Here is a 22,815-nt window from a genome sequence, read left to right as displayed (position 1 = left end):
GCATATAAACACTCCCTGCCCCCTCACCTCAAACCAAGGCAGTCCGTTCCAGCTCCCCCAAGACGCGCGCGGAAACCCACATCGTGGAAACATCACTCTACTGATCAAACACGCCCACAGTCCACTGGAATGTTGCACGAACGCTGTTCTCGCGACCGCGACTGATAGGACCGGCCAAGCACATCCTACCTGCCGTGCAACCCTTCGCTTCTCTTCCCTCACCCACCTCCTCACCCACCACGTATCCAACACAGCATCCTGCCAGGTTTGCCAGGGACTATTCAAAACAATCCGTCACACCCGGTCCGCGAAGCGCACCGGCAAAACGTCCACCTGACCCAGTCCTGGACCTGACCAGGGGGCCAGCCCAGATTCCTGGCCGCCGCTATCTATCTATCCACATAAGCAGCACATACCGCCGAGTGGATCCCCATCCGAGCGCCCCTTGTATCACACACACACACACAACCAGCCTGGCCCGGTCCCTCCCTATCTACCCTGTCTCTCCAGAGCAAACCCCCTTTCTTCTTCTTCTCCGTCAACAACAACATAAACAACAACAAAATGTCAACCCACATCCACCTCACAACAGCCTTCACCTCCCTCCTCACCGCCGCCATCCACTCAATCCTCTACACCCGCGCCCTCTACCCACGCGCCTCCTTCCTCGCCACCCGCTTCCACAACTACCCCGTCCACCAATCCCGCCACCCCCTCGTCTGCACCTGGATCAACGACGCCGTCGCCGCAATCACCCCTCTCCTCGCCTCCAACTCCCTCGCCCACGTCGTGGTGGTCATATACTCCGCCCTGCACGTCCCCCTTGAGCGCTTCGTCTTTGACGTCTCTCGCTTCCCCGTCGTGGCGCCTAGAGATAGGGAATTGGTGATTGAGCGTGCGGAGGCTGCGGGGGCAGGGGCAGGGGCGGTGCCGCCGAGCGACGCGGAGCTGGAGAGGAGGCATGATCGGGTTAGTGTGGAGCTATCGGAGAGCTTCCGGGCCGTCATGGCGCGGCTGAGCAGCGTGTCGACGAGGCTGGCGCCGTTGCCGCCGGACTGCAGTTTCGCGGTTGCGGTGGAGTTGAAGGAGGAGGCTGAGGCGCCGATTGGGCATCCGCAGCCGTGGATTCCGGCGGAGCCGGGATTGCAGGTGAGTGGGCGGGTTGGCGATGGGGACCGGAAAAGGGGTGGGCAGTTGGGTGGTGCGAGGACGGTGCCGGTGCGGGCGGTGGAGGCTGGGGAGATGGTGCTGGAGGTGTGGGTTGAGGAGGGGAGTGGCAAGATGGAGGAGGCGAGTCAGGAGACGTTTCCTAGTAGTAGTAGTAGTAGTAGCAGTGGGTTCCAATGACAAACGAGGATGCTGAGAAGCTTATAAGCGATTAATTCACAGCGCGAGTCTCAGGGCTCAAATCTACACTAATATGTACATATAGAAAGTGCGACCCCCATGGATCGTTGACTGGGGGAAAAAACATATGGGTATTCGGAAATGTGAGAATAGACTTTGTAACGATAGCAAAAGCCCGCCCAGTCGAAAATGCTGCAATGTGCTAACCAACCCCCCCGCGATGACAATAGGCTTTGCGTTTGGCGGACCTTTGAATGACGGATTCACGTAAAAGAAATGATGCTAACAAACCCCCCATTCACCACCCCCTTAACAACGAAAGAATGACAAGGAAAGCAGTTTACACCACACGTTATGCCATTCTGGGGAATGAAATTAACATAAAGCGAGGAATCTGCTACTCAATGAATGGGAGCTCGACAGGGCCAAGCTGTCAATGATCCTGCCTAGGATGTCTAGCCAAATATAGCTGCCTTTGCTGCTCTCTGATCAGTTGATCGCGTATAAGCTGTCTGTCACGCACAGCCTGATCGGGTTGTGGGTTCGGAAAGCCGTTGGCAGGAAGCTCCCGGGCCATCATCATGCGACGTCGGTTCAGATCGTGCATGGCAGCGGCCTGTCGTGCGTGCATGCCAACAAGTTGGCGCTCATGCTCTATGAACTGTAGCATTCGAAGCCTGTTCATCTCCTGATGCTGCGCGATATTGGCGTGTGTTCCCGCCGCCTGGAAGAGTGGTGGTGGGTGGTTCAAGACCGGGAATTGTTGCCACGCGTCGACCAGACCATATGGATTTGGTACTTGTGGACGGTCATTCTGTGCTACTCCAGGCACGGCATGCTGCGGATTGGCACGTTGTGGTATAGCTGCCTGTGGCTGAATGCCTGCGTATACTTCCACTTGTGGTGGAGCGCCTCGCTGAGCCTGAGGTACGATACGCGGTGCGGCAGGCCGACGCTGAATGTCCTGGATGTCCTGTATTGGTCCACCACCCGGCTCCCTGTGATTTCCCATCGGGTTTATCATGACATTTCGATTCTGGCGTGGTGGTCCTCCAGGCTCCGCACGGGCGAGATAGTCCGGTAGCATCAGTGCACCGTGTGGATTGATGCCAGCTACAGGAGGAGCATTGTTTGGAAGTTGGACGTGGTGGTGATGGACATGGTGATGGTGTCTGATCCCTTGGCCAAGATAGCGTTGGTTGAGACGATCGAAATATGGCATTCCCACCGGATCAAAGCCTGGTGGTACGTAGTCGGCGAAATGGGCGAGATTGGGGACATGGCCCGCTACTCCCTCGGCATACGCTCTTGCAATTCGTTGTCTATTTGGAGGGTGCGGTCTGCCCTCTAACTCTACCCTTCGGGCATCTTCTAAACGTTTCTTTTCCGCCTGCTGCACCTTATCTGACACCTTGATCTTTAGATCTGCGTCGCTTAGGCCTGGGTTCTCTGCGCGGAGCTTCTCCAGCGCAACTCTCTCGGCTTTCTCGACGTCTTTAGCATGTCGTTCTTCCGTATTGTCGTAAAGAGGACATTTCGCTTCAGAGGAGCCCATATCCAGGGTATTGGAAACGCCACTAAAGTGCTGATAGTCCGTTACATCTTTGCCACAACAATAACATTGCTTATTGTGACAAGTCGGACAGGATATCTTGTTGCATCCTGAGTCCTTGAGAAAGGTTTTCTTGCATTTGTTGCATTTCCTGGTCAAAGCATTAGTGAGGGCTTCCTCGAGAATGTGACGGTGAGCCAGCTTGTTGTCTTTGGCGTGCTCCTCGCAAGATTTTGGAACGTGGGTCTCCAGCCGGCATAACCGACAGCTTGTCTTCGAACACTCAAAGTTGACGCAACGAAACTCTTTGTTAACTTCGACTGGCGGGTATTCTGCTTGGAAATCGCAGAAGGGGCACTGTTCGAGGCCTTCTAGACCTGCTTCCCTAATATCCTCAGCTTGCTGCATCTGCTCCAGTTTATCCAAGATTTTTGTATTGCCTCGCAGCGCTTTAAGCAGTTCTAACCGCTTGAACATGCCTCCGTTCTTCCCACAACCGGACGTATCCATGCAGACAGGTCTACATTTGCCCTGAGACATCTCTGCCATGACGTAGCTGGACACGCAATCGTAGCAGAATGGGTGCGCATCTTCGCTGCTGCAAAAGGCCATGCGGTTAAGAGGGCATGACGTGTAGCAACAACCGCAATCTTGGATGGAACCCGATGCTCTGGCTGCCCTCTCATTCTCCTGTTCCTCCTGCTCTGCCTTTTTCTGCTTCATGCGCTTCGCGTTATCCTTGTCACATTTCTTCTTAGCTGTCTGGAGCATAGCCGTGAGATTATCGTCGGGGGGCGCTCCACCCGACGCCCGGTATGGTTGTCGAGGCCTGGGGAGTTTTTTGAAGGGCATGTTATTGTCGTTTTGCTGTGAGTGTAGCTTTAGATATGCGTGGTATGGGGTTTGCTCGTTGCGTAGCACGTTCTGGATGTGGGGTAATGGTACGTCTAAGAATTCGTTTCCCAACAAGCGTTTACTAGAGAAACAGTAAGTATACTGCACAAATCTCCGCGTGATCTCGCAGTGAATGAGTATGTGCGATCCGAGAAAGATGCCGGCACATCGGCTTCATTGCAACTATAAGTAAGAATCCATAGGCGGAGTGACGCACATGTGCCCGCCGGGGCATCCGGGGCACTGGGGGAAAATAATTCAAACTTACGCGTCTTGTATATATCTGGGACTATTTCCCACGGGCGAGTTCGGTAGCACCGGCTCTTTAGTGGCTTCGTCATCACTACTTGATGTATGGCGTTTCCGCTTCAGTTCCTTCAGTCGATCTTTTTGCTTTGGATACGTAGCATCATCTGCAATCCGACTGATAACTGTGTTACACCACTCTTGTGTGTAGTTGCCGCCGGCCTTGCCTTTACGAAGACGTTGCAACACGTGATCATGAGCTATGTCTGGGAAAATCTGCAATACCAAGGCGAGACCTTGCTCTTCTGTCAAGGAAACGCATGATCGATCACTTGGGGCTTCATCTAGGGAAACAGGCGCACTTTGACGTTGATCAGGGTTGTCTGGCCGAGCGTCCAGATTCGGAACGGCTAGAAGAGCCTCCCAGGCATCGTCAGCTGGCCATTCGTTGGGCTCCAAGTCAAATGAGTTACCTGGATTGTCGTATACGTCCGGTACGGGGGAAGAGACGCGACGTGCTAGTTCGTGAAAGACATCAGAGCGGTCATCGTCCTCGCTGCCATTGCTTTGATCGTCGTCTGGCGGAAATCTCCAACCGGCCAGTGGAGATGCTCTCGACGGAAAATCCTGCCTCACCGGTGCTGTATCTTCTTCAGTGTCAGAGGAAAGGTCAATCACGACGGGGGCTTGTTGATCGGGGTCAGGCGGCATTTTTGTGGTGATTGCAGCATGAACGCGAGGCTGGCGGTAGATGAAGCTGTTAGAAACATACAAGCGAATGCCGTCTCTTTGAATACTGTAAGGAACGAGGGTAAAGTGAATGACGAGTACACGAGCGAGCAAGTGAAGCAAAGCTGAAGAAATATGGCAGACCGTGACTGCTGGGCAGCTGTGAGCGAGCTGGAACACGCCGAGTGCAGTGCAGCTCAGACTCGGAGCGACTCCAAGGGAACGGCACCCACAGCTCTACGGACTGACTGCTCGGCGAGTCGGAGCCGAGGGCGGCAGACACATAGGTACATGAATGAATGTAGTGGATTGTTGTCCTCTACAATGTCCTGGATTCACCACGAAGCGGCGAACAGCAGTGACAAAAAGCAAAAAGCGCGACTTTCAGCGATTTGACTTGATAAAGGACGGAACAGTGGATCCGTGGATGCTTTCACGCCCCCAGCGAACCGAAGCGGCAGCTAATGATTTTGAGGCAACAAGGCGTCAAGGCATCAAGACATCAAGGCATCAAGGCACACAGGTGTCAAGGCATAAAGGCGGCAAGGCGGCAAGGCTAACAGAATCCAACCTAGGAAGGAGCAGAGCCTCGGACGCTAGATTCAAAGCGATTGCCGCGTGCTATGTTGCTATGTCTGTTATAATTAGACCTGATTAGTTCCAAGGCCATCGAGTCCGTCACAAGAAAACAACATCCTCACAACACCACCACCACACGCCCTCCTCCACTGATTGATCGTCGGGGACAAGAAATGGTCAGCCCCTATTGCTGTATTACCATTGTCACTCCCAGCATAACGTCAGTTCTGGTCTGCAGACCCACCACTAGCACTCCACGTGAGGAACGGCCTGGGCGCTTTACGGCGGCTGTCATCGGTTGTGCGTACCTGCATCGCTGGTCTGGGAAAAGGGAAACTTTACCTACCTCTCTCTCCACTGCCCAGAGTTTCTTAGTCAAGGTTCGGGGCGGCACTGCAGGCCAGGGGGGAGGGCTGTTTTATAGTGGGCGTGGCTTCCGGGCTTCGCTGACTGGGCTGTTATTATATATGTCTTGTCTCGCGTGAGAGGGCATTTGAAGCTATTGCTCTCCTCACACCAGTCCACTTTTTTCTTGGGTTACCTATCTACAGCCTACCTCTGCAGTAATTGATTCTCTCGATCTGCCTCCTCAACACGTTCTATTCCTATTAACCCTAGCGTTGCATTCCAAATATAGTGTGGATAGTCTGTAGAAGACTGTCTATGTGAGAATCGGTATTGGCCCTGGGACTCCGTTTAGTGAAACGCCAGCACAAAGAGCTTGGAATCTCTAGTCAACCACTTCATTACCATGTCCTCCACTCCTCTCCCGTCCGGCGACTCGCCCACCCTAGCCCTCGTCCACCCAACTGCGGCCGAAAAAGCCCACCAATTCTCACTCAATGGCTCCGTCTGGCGCGGTGCACTCACCCAAGATTCCTACGAGCGCCGTGAAGCACATCTCGCCAAGACGGCCCTATCCTCCAACTCCGGAATCACCTACTGGGTCCTCGTCGACACCTCCGAGCCGACTGCAACACGCCGAGTGCTGTGCGGCTGCGAGTCTCTCCGCAAACGAGCCCTCATCTCACACCGAGGACGCACGCAGGATCTCATCTGCCATGGCATTGGCAGTGTATTCTGCCCCCCTGAGCATCGTGGGCGTGGGTATGCACAGCGCATGATGCGCGAGCTAGGGCCGAAACTCAAGACGCACCAGGTTGCGGAGACGGGCTTTGAGAGCCTGTTCTCGGTGTTGTATTCGGACATTGGGAAAAAGTTCTACGCGTCATTCGGATGGAAACCGTTTCCTTCGAGCCATATCTCCGTACCGGCGTCTGCAGTCCAGCATAAAGGCCCTGTGACGGCGTCGGAGCTACGTGCTGCCGATTTAGAGGATCTATGTGCTGCAGACGAGAAGATACTACGCAAAGCGCTGGAGGAACGATCTGAAGACGCGCCACCCGCTGTAGCGTTGCTACCAAACATTGAGACAATTAGATGGCATCATGCCCGAGAGGAATTTGTGGGCTATGAACTGCTTGGTCGCTCACCAGATGTCAAGGGCGCCATTGTATCGCTGGATGCAGGTAAACGTGCGTGGTGCTACTGGACACGGATGTGGTACAATCCGGATGTGGAGGCGAGCAAGGGCAATACCTTGCATATCTTGCGCCTTGTAGTTGAAGACGAAGGGGCTGCTCCGACAAACGGCACTGCCGTCAATGGGACACACCACAATGGTACAAACGACCGTGTACATGGAGAGCAGCGCAGGCAGCTGGCAGTCGAAGCTCTACTTCGCGCTGCCCAGCTACAAGCGGCACAGTGGAATATGAATGAGGTAGAGGTGTGGAGCCCGACGTCAATCACAGTAGCCGCAGCAAAGCAGATAGACGGCAAAGCCAAGGTCGTGGATAGGGACTGCGAAAGCATTGCGAGCTTGATGTGGTACGGGACGAAGGAGGAAGAGGATGGGGTGGAATGGGTGAGCAACGAGAAATATGGCTGGTGTTGAGTCTTGCGGTTGTGAATCGTATATCAGCTAATAATTGAACAACACTATACACACGATATACACATTTGCACAGGTGAGAGGATCAGGATTGAATGAAAATATTTTATTACTCTATAACCACTATATAAAAAAACCCAGTTGCAAGTGTCCTGTCAGACGACCACCAACACCCACCCCAGCCCAGACACGACGAGCGTACCAAAGACCAGGGTCGAGATCATCGCCACGCGTATCTGTAGCAAGTACAGTGCGCGCACCATAGCGGCAGTCACTCTAGGGCGTCGGGGTTATACATCATCACCCAGGTTCAGCACTGAAGCTTTTTTCTGTGGTTAACAGAGGGTCGTTTACTATAGAGATGATTCTATGAAGTCTGCAGGAGAGATGATGTTAGTACATGCTAATGAATAAACCTTTCCATGCCATAGAAGCAGAGGTAGAAAGTGTAGGTAGGCGGGGAGAACTTACAAAGTCGACTGAAGAAAAAAAGAGAGAAGAGGGTGGGAGGCTGTCGTTCTTATAGAAAATAGAGCTGGCCCGCGCACCCTCGCTTACCTTGCGCTAGGCGACTTGCGGCCTTCCGCGGATCGAAAATTCTGCTCCGGCACGTGACCGCATCAACATCGAAACATGGATTCGATGAACATGGACGCACCGTGCGGCGTGTGCACGAAACACTCGGAATCCACTGTGCAACCACTATGCTCCTCATTTGGTACATCAGCATCGCATTCATAAGCACTGACATATGCACAATCTACTCTCGACTAGGCACAGGCTTGTTACCCTTCACAACATGGCAGACAAGCTCTTCACCGTCATACCATGTCAGTGATGGAGCACCATGGCATAGTAATATCATTATTTTGTCACTAGCATCGAACTTGCCACGAAGTCCTGCAAGTCGTGATACTGCTTAGACCTAGGCTTCGACTATTGTGCAACACTGGAGACAATTTTTTTTCATTCTCAGTCAACAAGACAGGTACGCACTCTTTCTCGTGAACAGATTCATGTAGATGGAGTATTTCTTTGACTATGCAGCTAATGCGGGCGGGTATCTATTCGAGATGGGGTACTGTGGAATTTTTGAAAGACATGTCATGAGAGGCTCGATTCGTGCTGTGTCTATAGCGTGCAAGTAACGGACCCAACGAAACGACCCAGTGAAGGTGGTCTCGTGTATATGCAAAGCAGACGCGGACGCGTCCGTGATGGCACAAAAGCGGCTTTATGGTAGGCCCATGGCTAACTTAGACTGCTCGTACACAACATAGGTCTGCTCGAGATTAGCACCTGATGCGGAAGCAGAAAGGCGGAGCACTTACAATGGAAACAGCAGGGACAACCTTGAACAGATTCGGTGTCAGTCCTTTGAACAGACCTCTGTACCCTTCACCTTTGATAGTTTGCCGTGTAACATCCATAATTCCAGTGTATGTTCTAGGGTGAAGAACTGTTCCTTGGCTCTGGAGACGGGTGCGAAGTAGGTTCAGAGGATAGACCATACTAGCACCGAAAGCACCGCTGAAACCTCCAATGCAAGCCGTGGCAAAGCTGCTGGGCTGTGCTTGTTCTTCGTGGCATCCGAGTTTCTTTGCCTTTCTTCTGGCGAGAGCACGTTTGAGGTACTCAAATGTTCCAAGGTCAATTGCAGCATAAGGGAATATGCCCACCAATCCCATGGGTAGGCCGCGATAGAAGGCCACCACACCGTTCTTAGCCCACATCTTTTTCGCAGTTGTGATTATTAGCTGATTGCCGTGCAGTCCACCTTTAACAGTTTCACATTGCATACGGCTGCCGAAGTCAGTGAGCATTCGGAATCGACACGAGTGAGTCTTACAATTTCAATGTGTCCATTGGATACACGGCGAACCTTTACAATATTAGTCCCTCAATTCAATGATGAACGTAAATGTCTAGACATACTGTGACACCATGCCAGCAACACCGCCTGCCATGAACTTCGCATACGAATGGATGTTGTTCGGGTCTTCAATGCCCTCAAGAGTAGCAAAGAATCGTTTCGTGGCCTACATGTCGTTAACGGTGAAGGTCTACCAAATATAGCCAGGAAGCGGACCTCATATGAGCCGAATTTGATTGCAGATTCTGGCATTACTTTCACCACATTCAAGCCGTTTCCTTCACGGATTAGCCATCGCGAAAAGCTGTCTGGGGGTACACAGACCTGCATAGAGACTCCTGATTCCACCTGCCTGCCAAAGATCTTTCATCGCGTTCGCAATGGGCCGCCATGCTCTGCCTATTGCAGCAAAGGGATTGCCCGATTTTGCTGCTTGGACAGCTTCTGATGTGACCGATGTTTGGGCGATGAGGTAGACTTTGAGACGATCGAGGGGGGCGGTAGCAGTACGAGAGACGATACCGGAGATACCTCCCGCCACGAAGTAGCCTGAATAAGGAATAAGAATCAGCACCGGCTTTGTCTGTTCAAGTTGCAAGACTGCAGAGTCGGTCTCGGGTTCTGAGACATCTGGCGAAAACTCGACGGTGTCTACTTTCGGAGGGAGGGTGAGTGTTGCCTCTTCTGAAGACATGTCCAGGTGCGGTGCGGTGAGTGTAATGGACGAATTGTTTTGGACAGAAGCGGGCGGACGCGGCTTTGGGGGCTTTGCTATCCTGACAATTTCGCCGAACAAAATGTTAAGAAATTGTTGTTGTATACCTAGCCCATCGATAATATCGTCACTTATCTGCGCATCTCCCTCTGGGTTCATTCGAAAGGTGGAAGTGAAATAGGATAGTACAGCTCGAAGATCGGTTTCACCAGAGGGAATAAAAAGAAGGAAATCCCTGGGGGTAATCACGTCAGCCGAGATCTCTCTGTTCACTTTTATTGAAGTGAACATACCGCCATTCGTCGAACGTTATCACACCGTCTTGATTAGAATCGACTTGCTCAAAGAAACGCTCAAACTTGGAGTCTGGCACAGCTAGACCTGCTGTTTGAAAAGCTTGTTTGAGCTCCGCCTTATCAAGCTTGCCGTCCTCGTTATGGTCTATCCTCTTGAAAAGGTAATAAAGCTCGCGTTCGGTTTGCTTCACGAAGGTCTGAAACTCTACAGCCACTGTTAGCGAAGCGGTCCTGAACAATGCCGACAGTCAAGGTGTAATACTGACCAGCAAATGTGATGCGGCCGTCCTTGTTGGTATCTACAGATTGCATGACATCTTCTACAAGGGAGTCTGCATGCTTTAGGGCTGGATCTCGGGTATGAGTATTCGGGACGGTAGTTGTGATCGCTTTGCTCACGATGGTCCATTTTCTTCAGGCCTCTTTTTAATCCCGCGAGGTCCAGGTGACCAGTTTTCTTCGCGTCCAGCGTTGTCCATAGCTCCTCAAGCCGCATAGCTTGGGCGTTGGGGGTTTCACCGTCCATGATCGTGACCGGATGTCGCAGCCGCTCAGATGCCGTTATCTGCCCTCGTTCATGCTGTGCGTGGTCGATTGCGGGGGAACTCGTCGTCAAAGGCGCGGACCTGTGCGTACACCCAAAGGAATTATCTACGCTGGTATCATAGGAATGGATGGAAGTGAAACAAAGTAGCCGTGGGGCTCCCTGGCAGCCAGCTACTGAGTTGTTTTGCTGTGACGCTGTCGGCAGCTGGTGAGGCTCGGTGACCATCTAGACTCAGAGCGGGTTAGCGTAGCTATGGATGCACCAGATGCCCAATCTATGAATGGTTCGGAAGACACCTTGCCTTGACCTTCTCCCCCAAACACTCGACCTAGAACACATATTCGCTCTGAATTTGACCAAAGTCTTGATAGTCCTCTAGGACTTGCTAAACAAAACATTCGTCCTATGCTGCTCTTGCAGCCGTGCGACGTTCGTGATCAAGGCTACTTTTGAGACTGGCGAACTCCAACCATCTGCCTAGAAAGGCTAGGATGCGTGAGACCATTTGAAAGCAACTTCATCCCAGTGTACAGTCTTGAGCATGGCAGATTTACGTATACTCTGAGTATCAGGTTCACATCATGGCATCCAGTTACTGGGACTCAACCCAGAGGCGAAACTGGACATACACGAAACCAGAGCTTGCGGATATCCGTAAGAAACTAGAGGACTCGGAGCGAGTACTGGTCTCCCAGTATCCGTTACCAGATCGCCGTCTACTGAGCCAATACTTTGCTCAACGTCAGGGCCATCTCCTTTCGTCCCGTGTCCGCAGATACTAACTTGAAACAGAGTTGCAGAAGCTGGGAAAGCCTCTCTCTGTCCGACAACAAGCTTTAGCTACAGCTCAAATCTATATCAGACGCTTCTACACGAAAGTCGAAATCCGCCGGACCAATCCGCTCCTTGTCGTAGCGACAGCCCTGTACCTCGCCTGCAAGATGGAAGAATGCCCCCAGCATATCCGTCTGCTCTCAGCTGAAGCCAATCACAACTGGCCAGATTTTGGACCCAAGGAGCCCTCTAGGATCGGTGAATGCGAGTTTGCCCTCATCGCAGAGATGAATTCGCAACTCATCATCCACCATCCTTACCGAAGCATGACCGAGCTTCAGTCTAGTTTTCCCCTCAGCCAAGAGGAGAACAATCTTGCCTGGAACATCATCAACGACCATTATCTCACGGATCTTCCTCTCTTACATGCTCCCCATCTGATAGCAATCACAGCAATGGTTCTCGCTGTCGTTCTGAGGCCCCAACAAAGCACGCACCAAGTTCATGCTGCGAATGTCGCCAATGCATTGCAGGCATTGAGCAACCCTAAGGCAGCACCCGGAGCAAACGGGCCTGGTGGAGCGAACATCCAGATCAGGATCCAGAAGCTGATCACTTGGCTGGCGGAAAGCTCTGCAGATATCGAAGCCATCGTCGACTGCACCCAGGAACTCATCAGTCTGTACGAGGTCTGGGATCAGTACAACGAAAAGGTCTGCAGAGAGCAAATCAACCGATTTGTGAAGGGTAAAGGTTTGGAGAAATAATAGTCTTGCCGCAAGTGTAAATTTTCAACGAAGAATATTACTCCTTAGGAAATAATGTTTGACTGGTGGCGCTACGGCTCGGCACAGCCACAGCCAGCTTGAGTCACAGCTACTAATGTCGATCACGATGGCTACTTGCGCTTCAACTATCACCGTGTCAGTCCCCCTAGCCAGCACTAACCTCGTATTCCAGCTGGCAAGAGTGTCCGCAGTTGCGGTGTCCCAAACTTGTGCATCGATATCTGGTACTATTACTCCGTCTTGGTGCCACTCATCGCTTTACGCCAACAGCATATATATACCCACACTCCTTCTCCCATCATACCAAACAAACAACAACAATGCACACGACAAGAAATAAACAAGAAACCAAAACACCAGCATAGCTCACGAAAAGCAGCACAACCCATCAAACCCACCCAAATCCCCACACAAAACAAAACAAACCCATCAAATCACAGCAACACCACACATCCCAAAAAACACCACCAATCCACCTCAAAACCCATAACAAAAACATGCCCCCCCAAAACCCCCCCCAACAATCCCCACCCCAGCGCCAAATCCGCGCCCACACACCCTCCAACACAACCATAACCCTCTACCAAGCCTACCCCTCCACCATCGCCACCCCCGCCGTCCAAGCCCAGCGCCTCTCCGCCTCGCCCTCCTTCTCCCTCTCGCGCATGACATGGATCAAGCCGTCCTGGGCCTGGATGCTGTACCGCGCCGGCTACTCGTACAAGGACCCGGGCCAGGAGCGCATTCTCGCGCTGACGATGCAGCGGGAGTATCTGTGGGGGATGCTGCGGACGGCGCGGCTGAGCACGCATAGTGCTGCTGGGGCTGTGGATAAGGGTGAGGCTGGAAGCGAGGTTGAAGGTGGCAAAAAGGGGGGAGTGGTGGTGGTGCAGTGGGATCCGGAGCGGGATGTGTGGCTGCGGAGGCTGGGGTGGAGGAGTGTGCAGATAGGGGTGCCGAGGGGGATGAGTGGGACGTGGGCGGAAGAAGGGATTCTGGAGATTGAGGATGTTACGGATAGGGCTAGGGAGTTGAAGAGGGTTATCGATGAAGGAAATGTGACGATTGAGGCGTTGGTTGAGAAGGGCTTGGTGCCGAAGGAGGAAGTGATTGATGTCCCAGAGGATATCAGGAAGATCCTGGCTATGGATTAGAGAACAGGGGCAATTGAACAATTTTTAGATCATGTAGATGATTTGATCTATCCTGATTGCTTTATAGTGTCAACAGGACCCGTACGCCGTCGGCTGCGACCCCGCCAACTCTATATACACAAATGCCCCTTAGCGCCAGCCAATGCTCTGTACAAGGGAGTACAACTAGATGTAGCTTCGCTCTGCGAAACTTTGGATCCTGAGATATATGTCAGTGTGAATGATACTCGACTGAAACAGAACTATACTCACATTCCCTCTGGAGTCGGATCGTACTCCTTCAAGACGGCCTTGTTGCCCTCAATGAAAGTGCTAGCTTGCACAAACACTTTCCTGGGCTGTTTCGCCGCCAAAACGGCTGGCCGGACTTTGGTCTCGTAGAAGGGCTCCACGTCTGTGATCTCGTTATACATACGGGTGCCATGCTTGACATCCGCAGTAGCCTTGTAAATCTGCAGCTTCTTCAGATACTCCTCCACAGCTGGACGTCCCAAACTGAGAATCTTGGATCGCTCAAGTCGAATGGTGAGATCAGAGAGGTCATCTTTGGTGTATTCGAGCTCACAAAATTCAACTCCGGCGTTGAGGAAAGTCCGGAGGATAGAGAAGCGTGCTTGCATGTGCGCTTGGCCCCATTTGCGGCTTTTTGGATCCCAGAATTCGAGAGCAGCGATACCAGCGCGAGCCATGCTCAGATAGCTGGCATAGAGCACGTCACCTGCTGGACCATCGATGTCATCCTTTCCATTGCCTAAGCCAAAGATCTCAAGGATGTCGAAGTCGCAGGTCAGGGCCATGGCGACGCACTCCGCTCGACACTCTTCATAACTTGCCGCGATCGGACCGAACACACTGCCCCAGGTCTGGCCAGGACCGTACCAGGTCTTGATCTCCTGGCCGTCGAGCGGATTCTTCAGCTTCCTATCAAAGTTGAACTCTCCAGGCTTTGTTTCTTGCAGGAGCTTGCCACAACCGTGTCCAAGTAGTTCGTGTAAGCCCACCTGAACCTCGAATGCTGCGTCACGGTACTTCTGATAAACCGCCAGATCACTCTCCTTGATGAATGGTACTTTTTCGTTGGGGGCCTTTGCGCCAAGGACGTTACCTAGACTGACATTTTTGAAGCCGATGTTCTGGCGAATGTCGTCGTAATTGGGAATGTTGATGCCAGCAGGAATGCCTGATCCGGCAAAGGTAAGTACCTCGAGAGAGGTAAAGTCTGGGCTCAAGAACTTGTCCTTTTCAAAATCCGCGCTCCAAGGTAGTCTTGGTATGAGATCGGGTGCAGCTGAGACCAGCTTGCCAAAGGCTTCGGTTCGCTCTTTATTGACCATAGCAACAAAGCCCTCCCATTCGCCACGAATACCGTGGGGGTCTCTGTAAGTCTCGACAAATCCGATATCCGTCTCCACCATTGGTCCTTTGTCTTTGATCCACTGCCTCTGGCTCTCTTTGTATGCCTCGAGAGATCCAGTTTTGTATGATTTCACATACTCCTTGTGCATTGCTTTCTCGGTGTCGTTCGAAGCGTACTGGCCTGCCTTCTCAAGGGCATCGGCTATCTTCTTCATCTCAATAGAGTAGTCTCCAAAGACGAGCTTGACTTTCTTTCCGTCTAGAGTCCATTCCGATTCAGGGATATCTCTCTCCGAGGGATCGGTCTCAGCAGAGGCTATCAGAACCTCGAAGCCTTCGGAAGTCTTCCGGATACGCGTGTTTTCGGGCAGGAGCTTTTTGCTCTCCATAAAGTCACTGACTTTCGTAATCTCCTCTTTCGTGATATCGGGCGATTGGGGATAGTATGTGGAAAGGTGGCCGGCATCGGGATAGCCAAGGTGCATCAGTCCAACGGACTTGGTCTCGTATATTCCATCTTTTGCCTTTTCGTACGATTCTAGGGTTTTTGGGGACAGCGTTGCAAGTGCTTTTGTCTGGCGCGAGGGTAACCTGTAGTTCAGGTCAGGCACGAGATATAGCTGGCAGAGTTCGATCGAGATGACCTTGGGATAAACTTTGAGTCACCAAAGGACTTGTAATTGCCCAGGTTACCGAGGAACTGAGCAGCGTAGTTGAGAAACTCGGTTAGCTCTTCATCCGAGAGACCAGCTTCTTTCTGTAGGGCCTTCCAATCTCCCTTGCCATGCTGATACAGGCCAACGATGAGATCGTAAATGTGTTCGGATTCGGGCGAGACTTGGCGTAGAACGATGCGAGAGCCGGCATAACAGGCTCTAGACTGACGTTAGATAGATCCATCAAAGCTCTGAGCTCAGCAGCATACACAGAGATATAGTGAGCGTAAAGCTTCTCTTCGTCGCTTAGAGCCTCGAAATGAGGTTTGATGCTGAGTGGCACGACCGAAGGCGGGCTGTCAGCCAGATATTGCTTGATGGTATCTTTGTCCATGGTGGAGAGGAAGTGGAATCTATGCGGCTGGCTGGAGAAGAGTCGAGATGTAGGGCTGTGGAAGGAGAGTGAATGGAGGAGAGGGGTCCTGGAGGGAGGGAGCCTGAAGCTGGAGCTGGAGCTGTAGCTACATGACTGGCGCGTTCCCCGCACTACGACTCGGAGGCAGCGTAGGTAGTCATAGAGACCAGGGCGCATTTGGAATGGCAGATATAGTGATGGCGGTCTTGAATCGGGGAGTGATGGTAGCCCTTCTCAAATGGATAGATCTACTCTGTCTATGTTCTTAGTATAGTGATCTAGCACTATAGCAGCATCCTTGCGCTTCGGTAGTAGCGTCACTCTGCAGAGTATGCATGTCTGAATGCTGCCAGCCATACCGCAACAGGAGACATTGTTGAGTATCGAGAGTGGCCAGCGGCTCGAGAAACCTTGTTGATCGCCAGGGCAATATGGAGACTAAAGCTCGCTCATATTCTTAACCTACTACCTCCTCTATATTGATGTATGTCTGAACAGCCTGATCTCGAACGCATCTTGTGTCTCACCAGAACTTGCGGGCATGACATGAATTATGTGATACACTACAGTACTTGCGGCGGAGTGTGTCTGTGTCTATGCCTGGGATCATTGTCGTCGTCGTTACTGTCGTTATTGTTGCCCCTGGGATATCCACGCCACACAGCACAGCCACACTCAGCCACAGCAATACGAGCCATACGAACATCTTTCATTTCCCCCACGCAAGGTCAGACAGGAGCCGAGCGAATAAACTAATGATGGTTTCGGGCCTATAGACAACACACAACCTCGCTGTCGGTGTTGGAACTAAGCATAATGTCAGAAGAGTGGAGAATAGTTGATACTTCGCCGCGCGCAGGTGTAGACAGTGGTTGAAGGGCAGGAACGAATGCGTCATGCGCTAAACGGGGAAGCTGTTCACATGTGACTGCGTAACCTAAGTTATTTCATACAAATCAACTTATCGATCTCACTCTCTGACTTCTTTCTTACATTCTCTTCTCTTCCGGTCACGTTCCCTAACTTGTATCAACCATGGCGCTCTCTAATACCCACCTATTGCTTCTCGTCATTACTATCCTCGTGCTCCTCCCCGCCCCCGCTGCCGCATTCGGTGCCGGTAACATCGCAAGCCTTTCCAAGGTCGAAGGTCACAACTGGCGCCATGGCGACATCGAGGATGTGTTGGCTACGATCGCATTTCTGAAAGGTCGAAAATGGACCTCGATGCAGATCAAACGGACCTATTTTGGCAACTGGCTTAGAGACTACTCCCAGGCAGTCGACGTTGGGACATTAAAGGGCGTGCAAGCAGAGACTATCAGAGTTCTTGTGTGGGTTCTCGCCTTCATGTCATTTGGCTATGCGACCGGTGAATTTGAAGTCACGGCGCAACGTCTTGGCGTGTACCGACCAGAGGAGCATATCGATAACCCAAAGGACTACGCCGACAACGTTGACGCTCGACAATATGATCAGCGACTACGAGGTCCAGTCAGTCCGCAAGAGCTAGCTGTAGATCCTCATACTGGTGGGTTCAATTCCCTGGTGGACGGTAACTACTTACTAATGCGCAATGATAGGCATGAAGAATTATATCGCCAATGAGCAAGGAGGATGGGCCACCAGTGTTGGCTATATCAAATTCAGCTTAGCACGAAGTATTCATTTCGGTCGCATGTATACGTCCAGTCGGCAGAAAGGCAAGGAAGAGGACTTGTGTGAAGCACTCCGCTGTCTCGGACAGGGTCTCCACTGTCTAGAAGACTTTGGGGCCCATACTAATTACACGGAGCTCGCTCTCCGCGAGTTGGGATATGACAATGTCTTTCCACACACCGGATCAGCGACACAGATCAATCTCCGTGGCAAATATGTTTTTCCCCTTGTTACAGGTACCTTTGGTGGTGTGGATTTCCTTCACTCAGTCTTGGGTGAGGCAACCGATCACGTCACCCAATCCGAGCTCGATGAGATGAACTCAACTCTTGGGAATGCATCATCGTCAGGAAAGAAGGGCAGTGGTGGCGATACTAGTGCTCAAGACCTTGTTAGCCTCCTGTCCAAGATCCCTGGTACCAGTACTCTTTGCGACGAAGCATTCCAGTTACAGACATTGTCGGAGCAACAAGCAGCAGCAAACGGCCATCACGGATCCCGAGGTTTCGATGGCACATCGAGCTCCCGAGACGGTCCAAGTCAAAGTCAGGGGACTCCGAGCTTCCAAGCGCCTCCCGGCTCTATGGGCGGACCTCCGGGCCCAGACATACCAGGTACTAACATGGATCCAGCACAGATCATTCCTAAAATCTATCCTATTCTCGAGTTTCGCGACAAGGTCGTTCGTGCAATCAGCACAGTCATCTCCAAGATTCCTGGTCTAGAGAAGCTGATTGACAACATCTCTGAGCGGGTTACCTTGTTCATCTTTGGTCTTCTGGCACCTTACATCCAGCCCCTGATCAAGGCGGCTTCTAAGTCATTGAAGGAGGGCTCGTCGACGGTGGTTGATGCGTCTGCGAAGCAGCAATACGGGGTGTGGAATGACCCTCATTCCACAGATCCAACCCACTCGATGCTGTCGAAAGATCACTTCTCCAACGTCCTCAACTCACCAGCGGGCGAAGTAGCCGCCCAAATCGTCAAATACGTTGCGCCGCGCGTCGTGTACGCATGGGAAAACCCAAACATACCCGTCGATCAAGTCGTCGACGACGTAGCCCGAGTGTTTCATCATCCGGCCATCCGTGACGAGAACATTGAGATACATAGGAACATGTTCCGGGTGGTGGAGAAGTTTGCCAGGAAGTCTCACTCGTTCAACATCAACGACGTGCTGTCGTCGCAAAGCGTAAGAGACGGAAAGAACCACCAAGGCGGAAACCCTCACCTCACTGGCAGTGGTGCTGGCGCATCGCATTCCCACGCACCGCAGAGCAGCCACCACCAAGGATACGACGGCACAGCCACAGGTCACAACCACTCATCATCAACATCATCATCAGCAACGCACGGCAGCCATCAAGACCCCTTCTCAACACTAGCAAACGGCCTCTCATCAGCCCTCCCGTTCAAGCTCCCAAGCTCGCAACTCTCACGCTTCGACATCTTCGCCTCGTCGCGCGAACTCGAGCCTCTAAACGACGGCTTCGGCTCGCGCCCGGCATCCGCCTTTGACAACCACAGCAGCAGCCCATTCAACCCATACCCAGCAGCAGCCTACGACGGCCCTCCCAACGAGCCCTACTCTACTCCTATGGCTTATCAGCCAGAGCAAAGCAGCTACGGGCAGGACATGTACTACCAAGCCCCGCCCTTTACGCAGGGCTATAATAACAACAATAACAACAACAACAATTACTACGACGCCGGTCGACAGTCGCGTCAGAGCTACTACGATCCCGGCGGCCGACAGTCGAGCCAGAGCTACTATGACGGCGGTCGACAGTCGAGTCAGAGCTACTATGACCATGCGGCAGCGCCCCCCCAGTTGGCAGAAGAGTATGCGAATCGGTATCAGACGAGCTATCAGACTGGGTATTATGACGGTGGTGGTGGTGGTGGTCTGTCGCAGGGACCGCCACTACAACCGCCTGGTCCTCCTCCTCAGGGCGGTGGTTATGTTCAGGGACAGGGACAACAAGGACAGGGGGAGGAGTCGGATATTGGGTGGTTTCGCTAGTTCTGGATTGGGGGGGGGTGTTGAAAAAGTTATTTGGGGGAGGTTCTTTGTGATTATGCTGACCTGGAGCAGTACTCATGACCTATATAGTAGGTGAGAATGAAATAATGATGCCAGTAATCGAACGTGCTACATGATCGATTGATGATATCATATCTCCCGTACATACTTTCTTGGGTCATGGATGGACCATGAGAGATAATTGCACGTCAAGACCAAGTCAAGATAGAGCCAGGTAGCAAGGTAAAGTCGAGATAATATTGCCATTCATATATAGCCATACTGGCAGTCGTAGGATCGCTTTAGATATATGCATTCCACGTTAAGATGAGCCCCCCGGTAATTGACATCACTCCGTCCCAAAATGACAATTGACAATCCCGCGCAATAGCCAGCCGGGTCGGTATACCAGCCCAGCGTCGAACCACCCCACCAAGTCATCAAAACACCGTCAACCGCGCGCCCAGAATCCCGACGATCAAAAAAAGAGACACACACACATACACACACCCCATGAGGCTCCGCCGCTTGTATAGATTTCCAACAAAAGAGAACAAGTATCTACCCATGATGACATAGACCGCTGCGGTGGAGCACGGCCACAAGATTGATTTGAAACATGAGCATACAGAAGGGTAAAGCCGGGATTTATCAGTACCAACATTTTTTGGAGAATTCTTCAGGTTTCGTCGTCGTCAGAGAGATGGAGCCCAAACACCGAATGCGTTACGATTTGAGTGGAAGATGAAAAGGGAAGACCGCCGTGATGCGCATTAAGCCGCCAAGTCGCAGCAAGAACAAGAAACATGGAAGCCAGATGCGAATAGTCTAGTTCGCTAAATCGTAAAGACCAAGGAACTATGTCGCTACATTGCAAACGCCGTTGCCCGTGATGGTGTATGGTGTGGAGGGGCCCCTTTGTACGAGGGCGATATCGGGGTAAGGTGAGATTTGATTTGTACAGAAGTGGAGAAAGAGGCGGATACTCCTGGGGTATTGGCGGTGTATTAGAAGATCCGCAAAGAAAGGGCACCGACCAGTCTAGCAACGAAGCACGCAGGAAATGCAGCAAGTCGAATTAAAATCATCAGCTCAGGTTCCACTCCTTGCCGGCAAGGGGGTTTACCACTGGCGGTTGTTGTTGTTGTTAATGTACTGCATCTGCCTCGCCGGGGAGACCGAGGGCGGCGGTGAGGCGACAGTACGGGTGGAAGGGTTGACGATTGGAATGGCGTTGCGTGTTCGTTGAGCTAGAGGCTGGTGGATGTTTGGTTGCGAAGAGGGTTGAGACTGGTAGGATGGCGGAGTGTAGGTGTTGTTGGACGAGGCTGATAATACAAAGGTGGGGGTGGGCTGCAGCTGGTGTTGCAGGGGAGAGGAAGCAGGAGAGCCGCTCGACAGCGAAGAGCGGTCAGAGCCTGACGAGTGGATGGATTGAAGCTATTCCAATGCATGTCAGAATGGATGCGAGCAAACTTGACGATGCGTATAGCTTTGGTTGGGGGGGAGAACTGGATAGAGGTTCAAATACTTACGTCGTCCTCGGTTAGGAGATGGAATGGACAGAAGAGCTCGTCGTCCTCGAGATCGAAGGATCGAGCAGCCTCAAAGTCCCGTCGGAAAGAGATGATATTTACAGTCTCGACGACTTCTTTTGGGCTCCGGACGGCACGGAACTGCTTGTGGTTGTTTGCGGCGGATAGGCGCGGGGCTCGGCGAGAGCGGCCACCATGGTGGTTGTGTGACGAGTGGCCATGCATGTGTGATGAATGGCTCTGGGCGCCGTAGTAGTAGCTCGCCATGATTGTAGAGAGGAAGTATATATGCGTGTTTGTTTATTGTTCTCGAGGGTGCGATGGAGAAGCGGTCGAGTCAAAGAGGGCTCGTTGTCGAAGTGAGAGAGAGAGGTCTGGGCTGACAAACAACAGAGGCGGCCAAACAAAGGGGCGGTGTGGGTTGTTGTTGTTGTGAGGAGAGCAAGGCAAAGAGAGCTCGGCGGAGAAGGCAGACTGGTCGAACAGAAGGGCGAGAGTTGCGATTGCGATGAGAATAGCAGAAGCAGTAGATGGCGAAGATAGAAAGTAGAAGAGTTGAGGCTGGCGACGAACTGAATGAATAGCAGTGAATCTGGATTGATGGATGAGTGGACGAGTGGACGAGTGGAAGGCGAAAGACGAGCAGAGACGACGGAAACGAGATTTTGGGGCGGACGGAGAGAGAGAGAGGGGGGGGGAGGGTCCGTGAGTTGGGCCGGAGAGAAATGGAAGGAGCCATCGACCATCAACCATCGACCGTGTTGGCCAGTTGACTCTGTTGACTGCCTTGCGACCAACATGGAGGAGCGAGGAAAGAGCGAATGAGAAGCGAGTGGAGATGCCGTGATTGGAAGGCGGGGGGCCGACGCAGCAGGCATCACGGCCTCTAATTGGTTGTAGGTAGCCCGCTAGACTCAATACATACTAGTTGCCTCACCCGAGCGTCCTCCAGTTTGCCACCCGACTAACGACCCTGGACATTCAACCAATGACGACGCAGCCCCTTTAACCAATCCGGTGCCTGAAAATAGTGGGTCGCCCCTGCATCTCTCAATCCCTGTACCCTGTACCCTGTCCCCGTATCACCACACCCCTATAGCACTAGTCCATTTGTGTACTAATAGTACAGAACCCACGTGATCGACGCAGTAATCGCAATGTTAGTCTGCTGACCGGCCATCCACCTTTTGCCTTCATTATCATCTTACTTTGAATGCTGCATTACTACTACTGCTGATGCTGAAGATCCGCTACCTCATGTCGGATCCTGAGTGAAGACATTGAGGATGAGAGGACGAGGACGAGGAATACGACAATGCAAGTGAAGCCTGCTGTGTCACGGCTGTACAAGACTACAAGTTTCAAAGCTTGTCCACGTTCCATGCAAGGTCGTCAGTCGAGAATTGGCTGGAATTGGCCCCAAAGGTCGTCCGCGCGCCTCGCCAAACTCGTCGGTACCATACATATACATATACATACAGTAGTTAATTAGTTGGTTAGTTACATGCTGTGTATAGAGAGACTACTGTCGCAGAGAAATCCCTGCCTTTTGCTTAATTAACGAATCACCTGGTCTCGACGTTACTGCTGCCGCCCGTCACACTCGAGACTGAGGCGGCTGGGAGTGGCTATCAGACTGTCCAGTGTCCAAATGCTTTATCCTGACTGCCACCAAGTCCTAAATAATTGGTATGGACAAGAACATATCCAACAACAACACATC

At 52.2% G+C, this 22,815-nt stretch overlaps 9 protein-coding genes across 9 annotated transcripts; 5 read left to right on the top strand and 4 right to left on the bottom strand.

Annotated features, from left to right (window-relative positions):
* Positions 1-412: 412 nt before the first annotated feature.
* EJ05DRAFT_472767 (DNA-binding protein) lies at positions 413-1,489 on the top strand. The gene has a single exon (XM_033743252.1). The coding sequence runs from the start codon at positions 565-567 to the stop codon at positions 1,345-1,347; it is 783 nt and encodes a 260-aa protein (XP_033604259.1). The 5' UTR covers positions 413-564; the 3' UTR covers positions 1,348-1,489.
* On the bottom strand, positions 1,369-5,150 carry EJ05DRAFT_472766 (uncharacterized protein). Its single transcript, XM_033743251.1, has 2 exons — positions 4,062-5,150; positions 1,369-3,875 (listed from the first exon to the last, which is right to left on the bottom strand). The coding sequence occupies exons 1-2, from the start codon at positions 4,748-4,750 to the stop codon at positions 1,781-1,783; spliced, it is 2,784 nt and encodes a 927-aa protein (XP_033604258.1). The 5' UTR covers positions 4,751-5,150; the 3' UTR covers positions 1,369-1,780.
* An 815-nt stretch (positions 5,151-5,965) lies between these two features.
* EJ05DRAFT_185524 (uncharacterized protein) lies at positions 5,966-7,772 on the top strand. The gene has a single exon (XM_033739633.1). It carries the CDS (start codon positions 6,099-6,101, stop codon positions 7,302-7,304), a length of 1,206 nt encoding a protein of 401 aa, XP_033604257.1. The 5' UTR covers positions 5,966-6,098; the 3' UTR covers positions 7,305-7,772.
* Positions 7,773-8,535: 763 nt separating this feature from the next.
* EJ05DRAFT_496697 (calcium dependent mitochondrial carrier protein-like protein) lies at positions 8,536-10,711 on the bottom strand (the record flags this gene model as incomplete). The annotated part of the gene is made up of 9 exons (XM_033746435.1): positions 8,536-8,583; positions 8,633-9,104; positions 9,151-9,183; positions 9,237-9,340; positions 9,391-9,452; positions 9,499-10,124; positions 10,183-10,390; positions 10,452-10,532; positions 10,585-10,711. 9 exons carry the CDS (start codon positions 10,709-10,711, stop codon positions 8,536-8,538), a joined length of 1,761 nt encoding a protein of 586 aa, XP_033604256.1.
* Positions 10,712-11,040: 329 nt separating this feature from the next.
* On the top strand, positions 11,041-12,394 carry EJ05DRAFT_472763 (C/H/G cyclin). The gene is made up of 2 exons (XM_033743250.1): positions 11,041-11,473; positions 11,525-12,394. Exons 1-2 carry the CDS (start codon positions 11,314-11,316, stop codon positions 12,271-12,273), a joined length of 909 nt encoding a protein of 302 aa, XP_033604255.1. The 5' UTR covers positions 11,041-11,313; the 3' UTR covers positions 12,274-12,394.
* On the top strand, positions 12,350-13,530 carry EJ05DRAFT_185488 (uncharacterized protein). Its single transcript, XM_033739632.1, has one exon. The coding sequence runs from the start codon at positions 12,792-12,794 to the stop codon at positions 13,446-13,448; it is 657 nt and encodes a 218-aa protein (XP_033604254.1). The 5' UTR covers positions 12,350-12,791; the 3' UTR covers positions 13,449-13,530.
* An 83-nt stretch (positions 13,531-13,613) lies between these two features.
* Positions 13,614-15,854, bottom strand: EJ05DRAFT_491447 (dipeptidyl-peptidase III; the record flags this gene model as incomplete). Its single annotated transcript, XM_033745980.1, has 4 exons — positions 13,614-13,647; positions 13,701-15,395; positions 15,449-15,679; positions 15,730-15,854. The coding sequence occupies 4 exons, from the start codon at positions 15,852-15,854 to the stop codon at positions 13,614-13,616; spliced, it is 2,085 nt and encodes a 694-aa protein (XP_033604253.1).
* Positions 15,855-16,787: 933 nt separating this feature from the next.
* EJ05DRAFT_535140 (Het-C-domain-containing protein) lies at positions 16,788-19,570 on the top strand. Its single transcript, XM_033749230.1, has 2 exons — positions 16,788-17,406; positions 17,459-19,570. The coding sequence occupies exons 1-2, from the start codon at positions 16,911-16,913 to the stop codon at positions 19,555-19,557; spliced, it is 2,595 nt and encodes an 864-aa protein (XP_033604252.1). The 5' UTR covers positions 16,788-16,910; the 3' UTR covers positions 19,558-19,570.
* Positions 19,571-20,338: 768 nt separating this feature from the next.
* EJ05DRAFT_522008 (uncharacterized protein) lies at positions 20,339-21,359 on the bottom strand (the record flags this gene model as incomplete). The annotated part of the gene is made up of 2 exons (XM_033748775.1): positions 20,339-20,997; positions 21,093-21,359. 2 exons carry the CDS (start codon positions 21,357-21,359, stop codon positions 20,680-20,682), a joined length of 585 nt encoding a protein of 194 aa, XP_033604251.1. The 3' UTR covers positions 20,339-20,679.
* Between the last annotated feature and the right edge of the window lie 1,456 nt (positions 21,360-22,815).

Source organism: Pseudovirgaria hyperparasitica, assembly GCF_010093815.1.
Source record: "Pseudovirgaria hyperparasitica strain CBS 121739 unplaced genomic scaffold EJ05scaffold_2, whole genome shotgun sequence".
Lineage (NCBI taxonomy): Eukaryota > Fungi > Ascomycota > Dothideomycetes > Acrospermales > Acrospermaceae > Pseudovirgaria > Pseudovirgaria hyperparasitica.
The sequence above is the reverse complement of the archived record's forward strand: the minus strand, read 5'-3'. Positions and strand labels throughout refer to the sequence as shown.

What these genes read in the sequence shown, in the direction of transcription:
- EJ05DRAFT_185524 (XM_033739633.1), top strand. Translation starts at nt 6,099, where the DNA reads ATGTCCTCCACTCCTCTCCCGTCCGGCGACTCGCCCACCCTAGCCCTC.
- EJ05DRAFT_472763 (XM_033743250.1), top strand. Translation starts at nt 11,314, where the DNA reads ATGGCATCCAGTTACTGGGACTCAACCCAGAGGCGAAACTGGACATAC. An exon ending in GAGCCAATACTTTGCTCAAC is followed by an intron (nt 11,474 to 11,524) that starts GTCAGGGCCATC and finishes AACTTGAAACAG; the next exon opens with AGTTGCAGAAGCTGGGAAAG.
- EJ05DRAFT_472767 (XM_033743252.1), top strand. Translation starts at nt 565, where the DNA reads ATGTCAACCCACATCCACCTCACAACAGCCTTCACCTCCCTCCTCACC.
- EJ05DRAFT_535140 (XM_033749230.1), top strand. Translation starts at nt 16,911, where the DNA reads ATGGCGCTCTCTAATACCCACCTATTGCTTCTCGTCATTACTATCCTC. An exon ending in AGCTGTAGATCCTCATACTG is followed by an intron (nt 17,407 to 17,458) that starts GTGGGTTCAATT and finishes GCGCAATGATAG; the next exon opens with GCATGAAGAATTATATCGCC.
- EJ05DRAFT_472766 (XM_033743251.1), bottom strand. Translation starts at nt 4,750, where the DNA reads ATGCCGCCTGACCCCGATCAACAAGCCCCCGTCGTGATTGACCTTTCC. An exon ending in CCCAGATATATACAAGACGC is followed by an intron (nt 3,876 to 4,061) that starts GTAAGTTTGAAT and finishes CTGTTTCTCTAG; the next exon opens with TAAACGCTTGTTGGGAAACG.
- EJ05DRAFT_185488 (XM_033739632.1), top strand. Translation starts at nt 12,792, where the DNA reads ATGCCCCCCCAAAACCCCCCCCAACAATCCCCACCCCAGCGCCAAATC.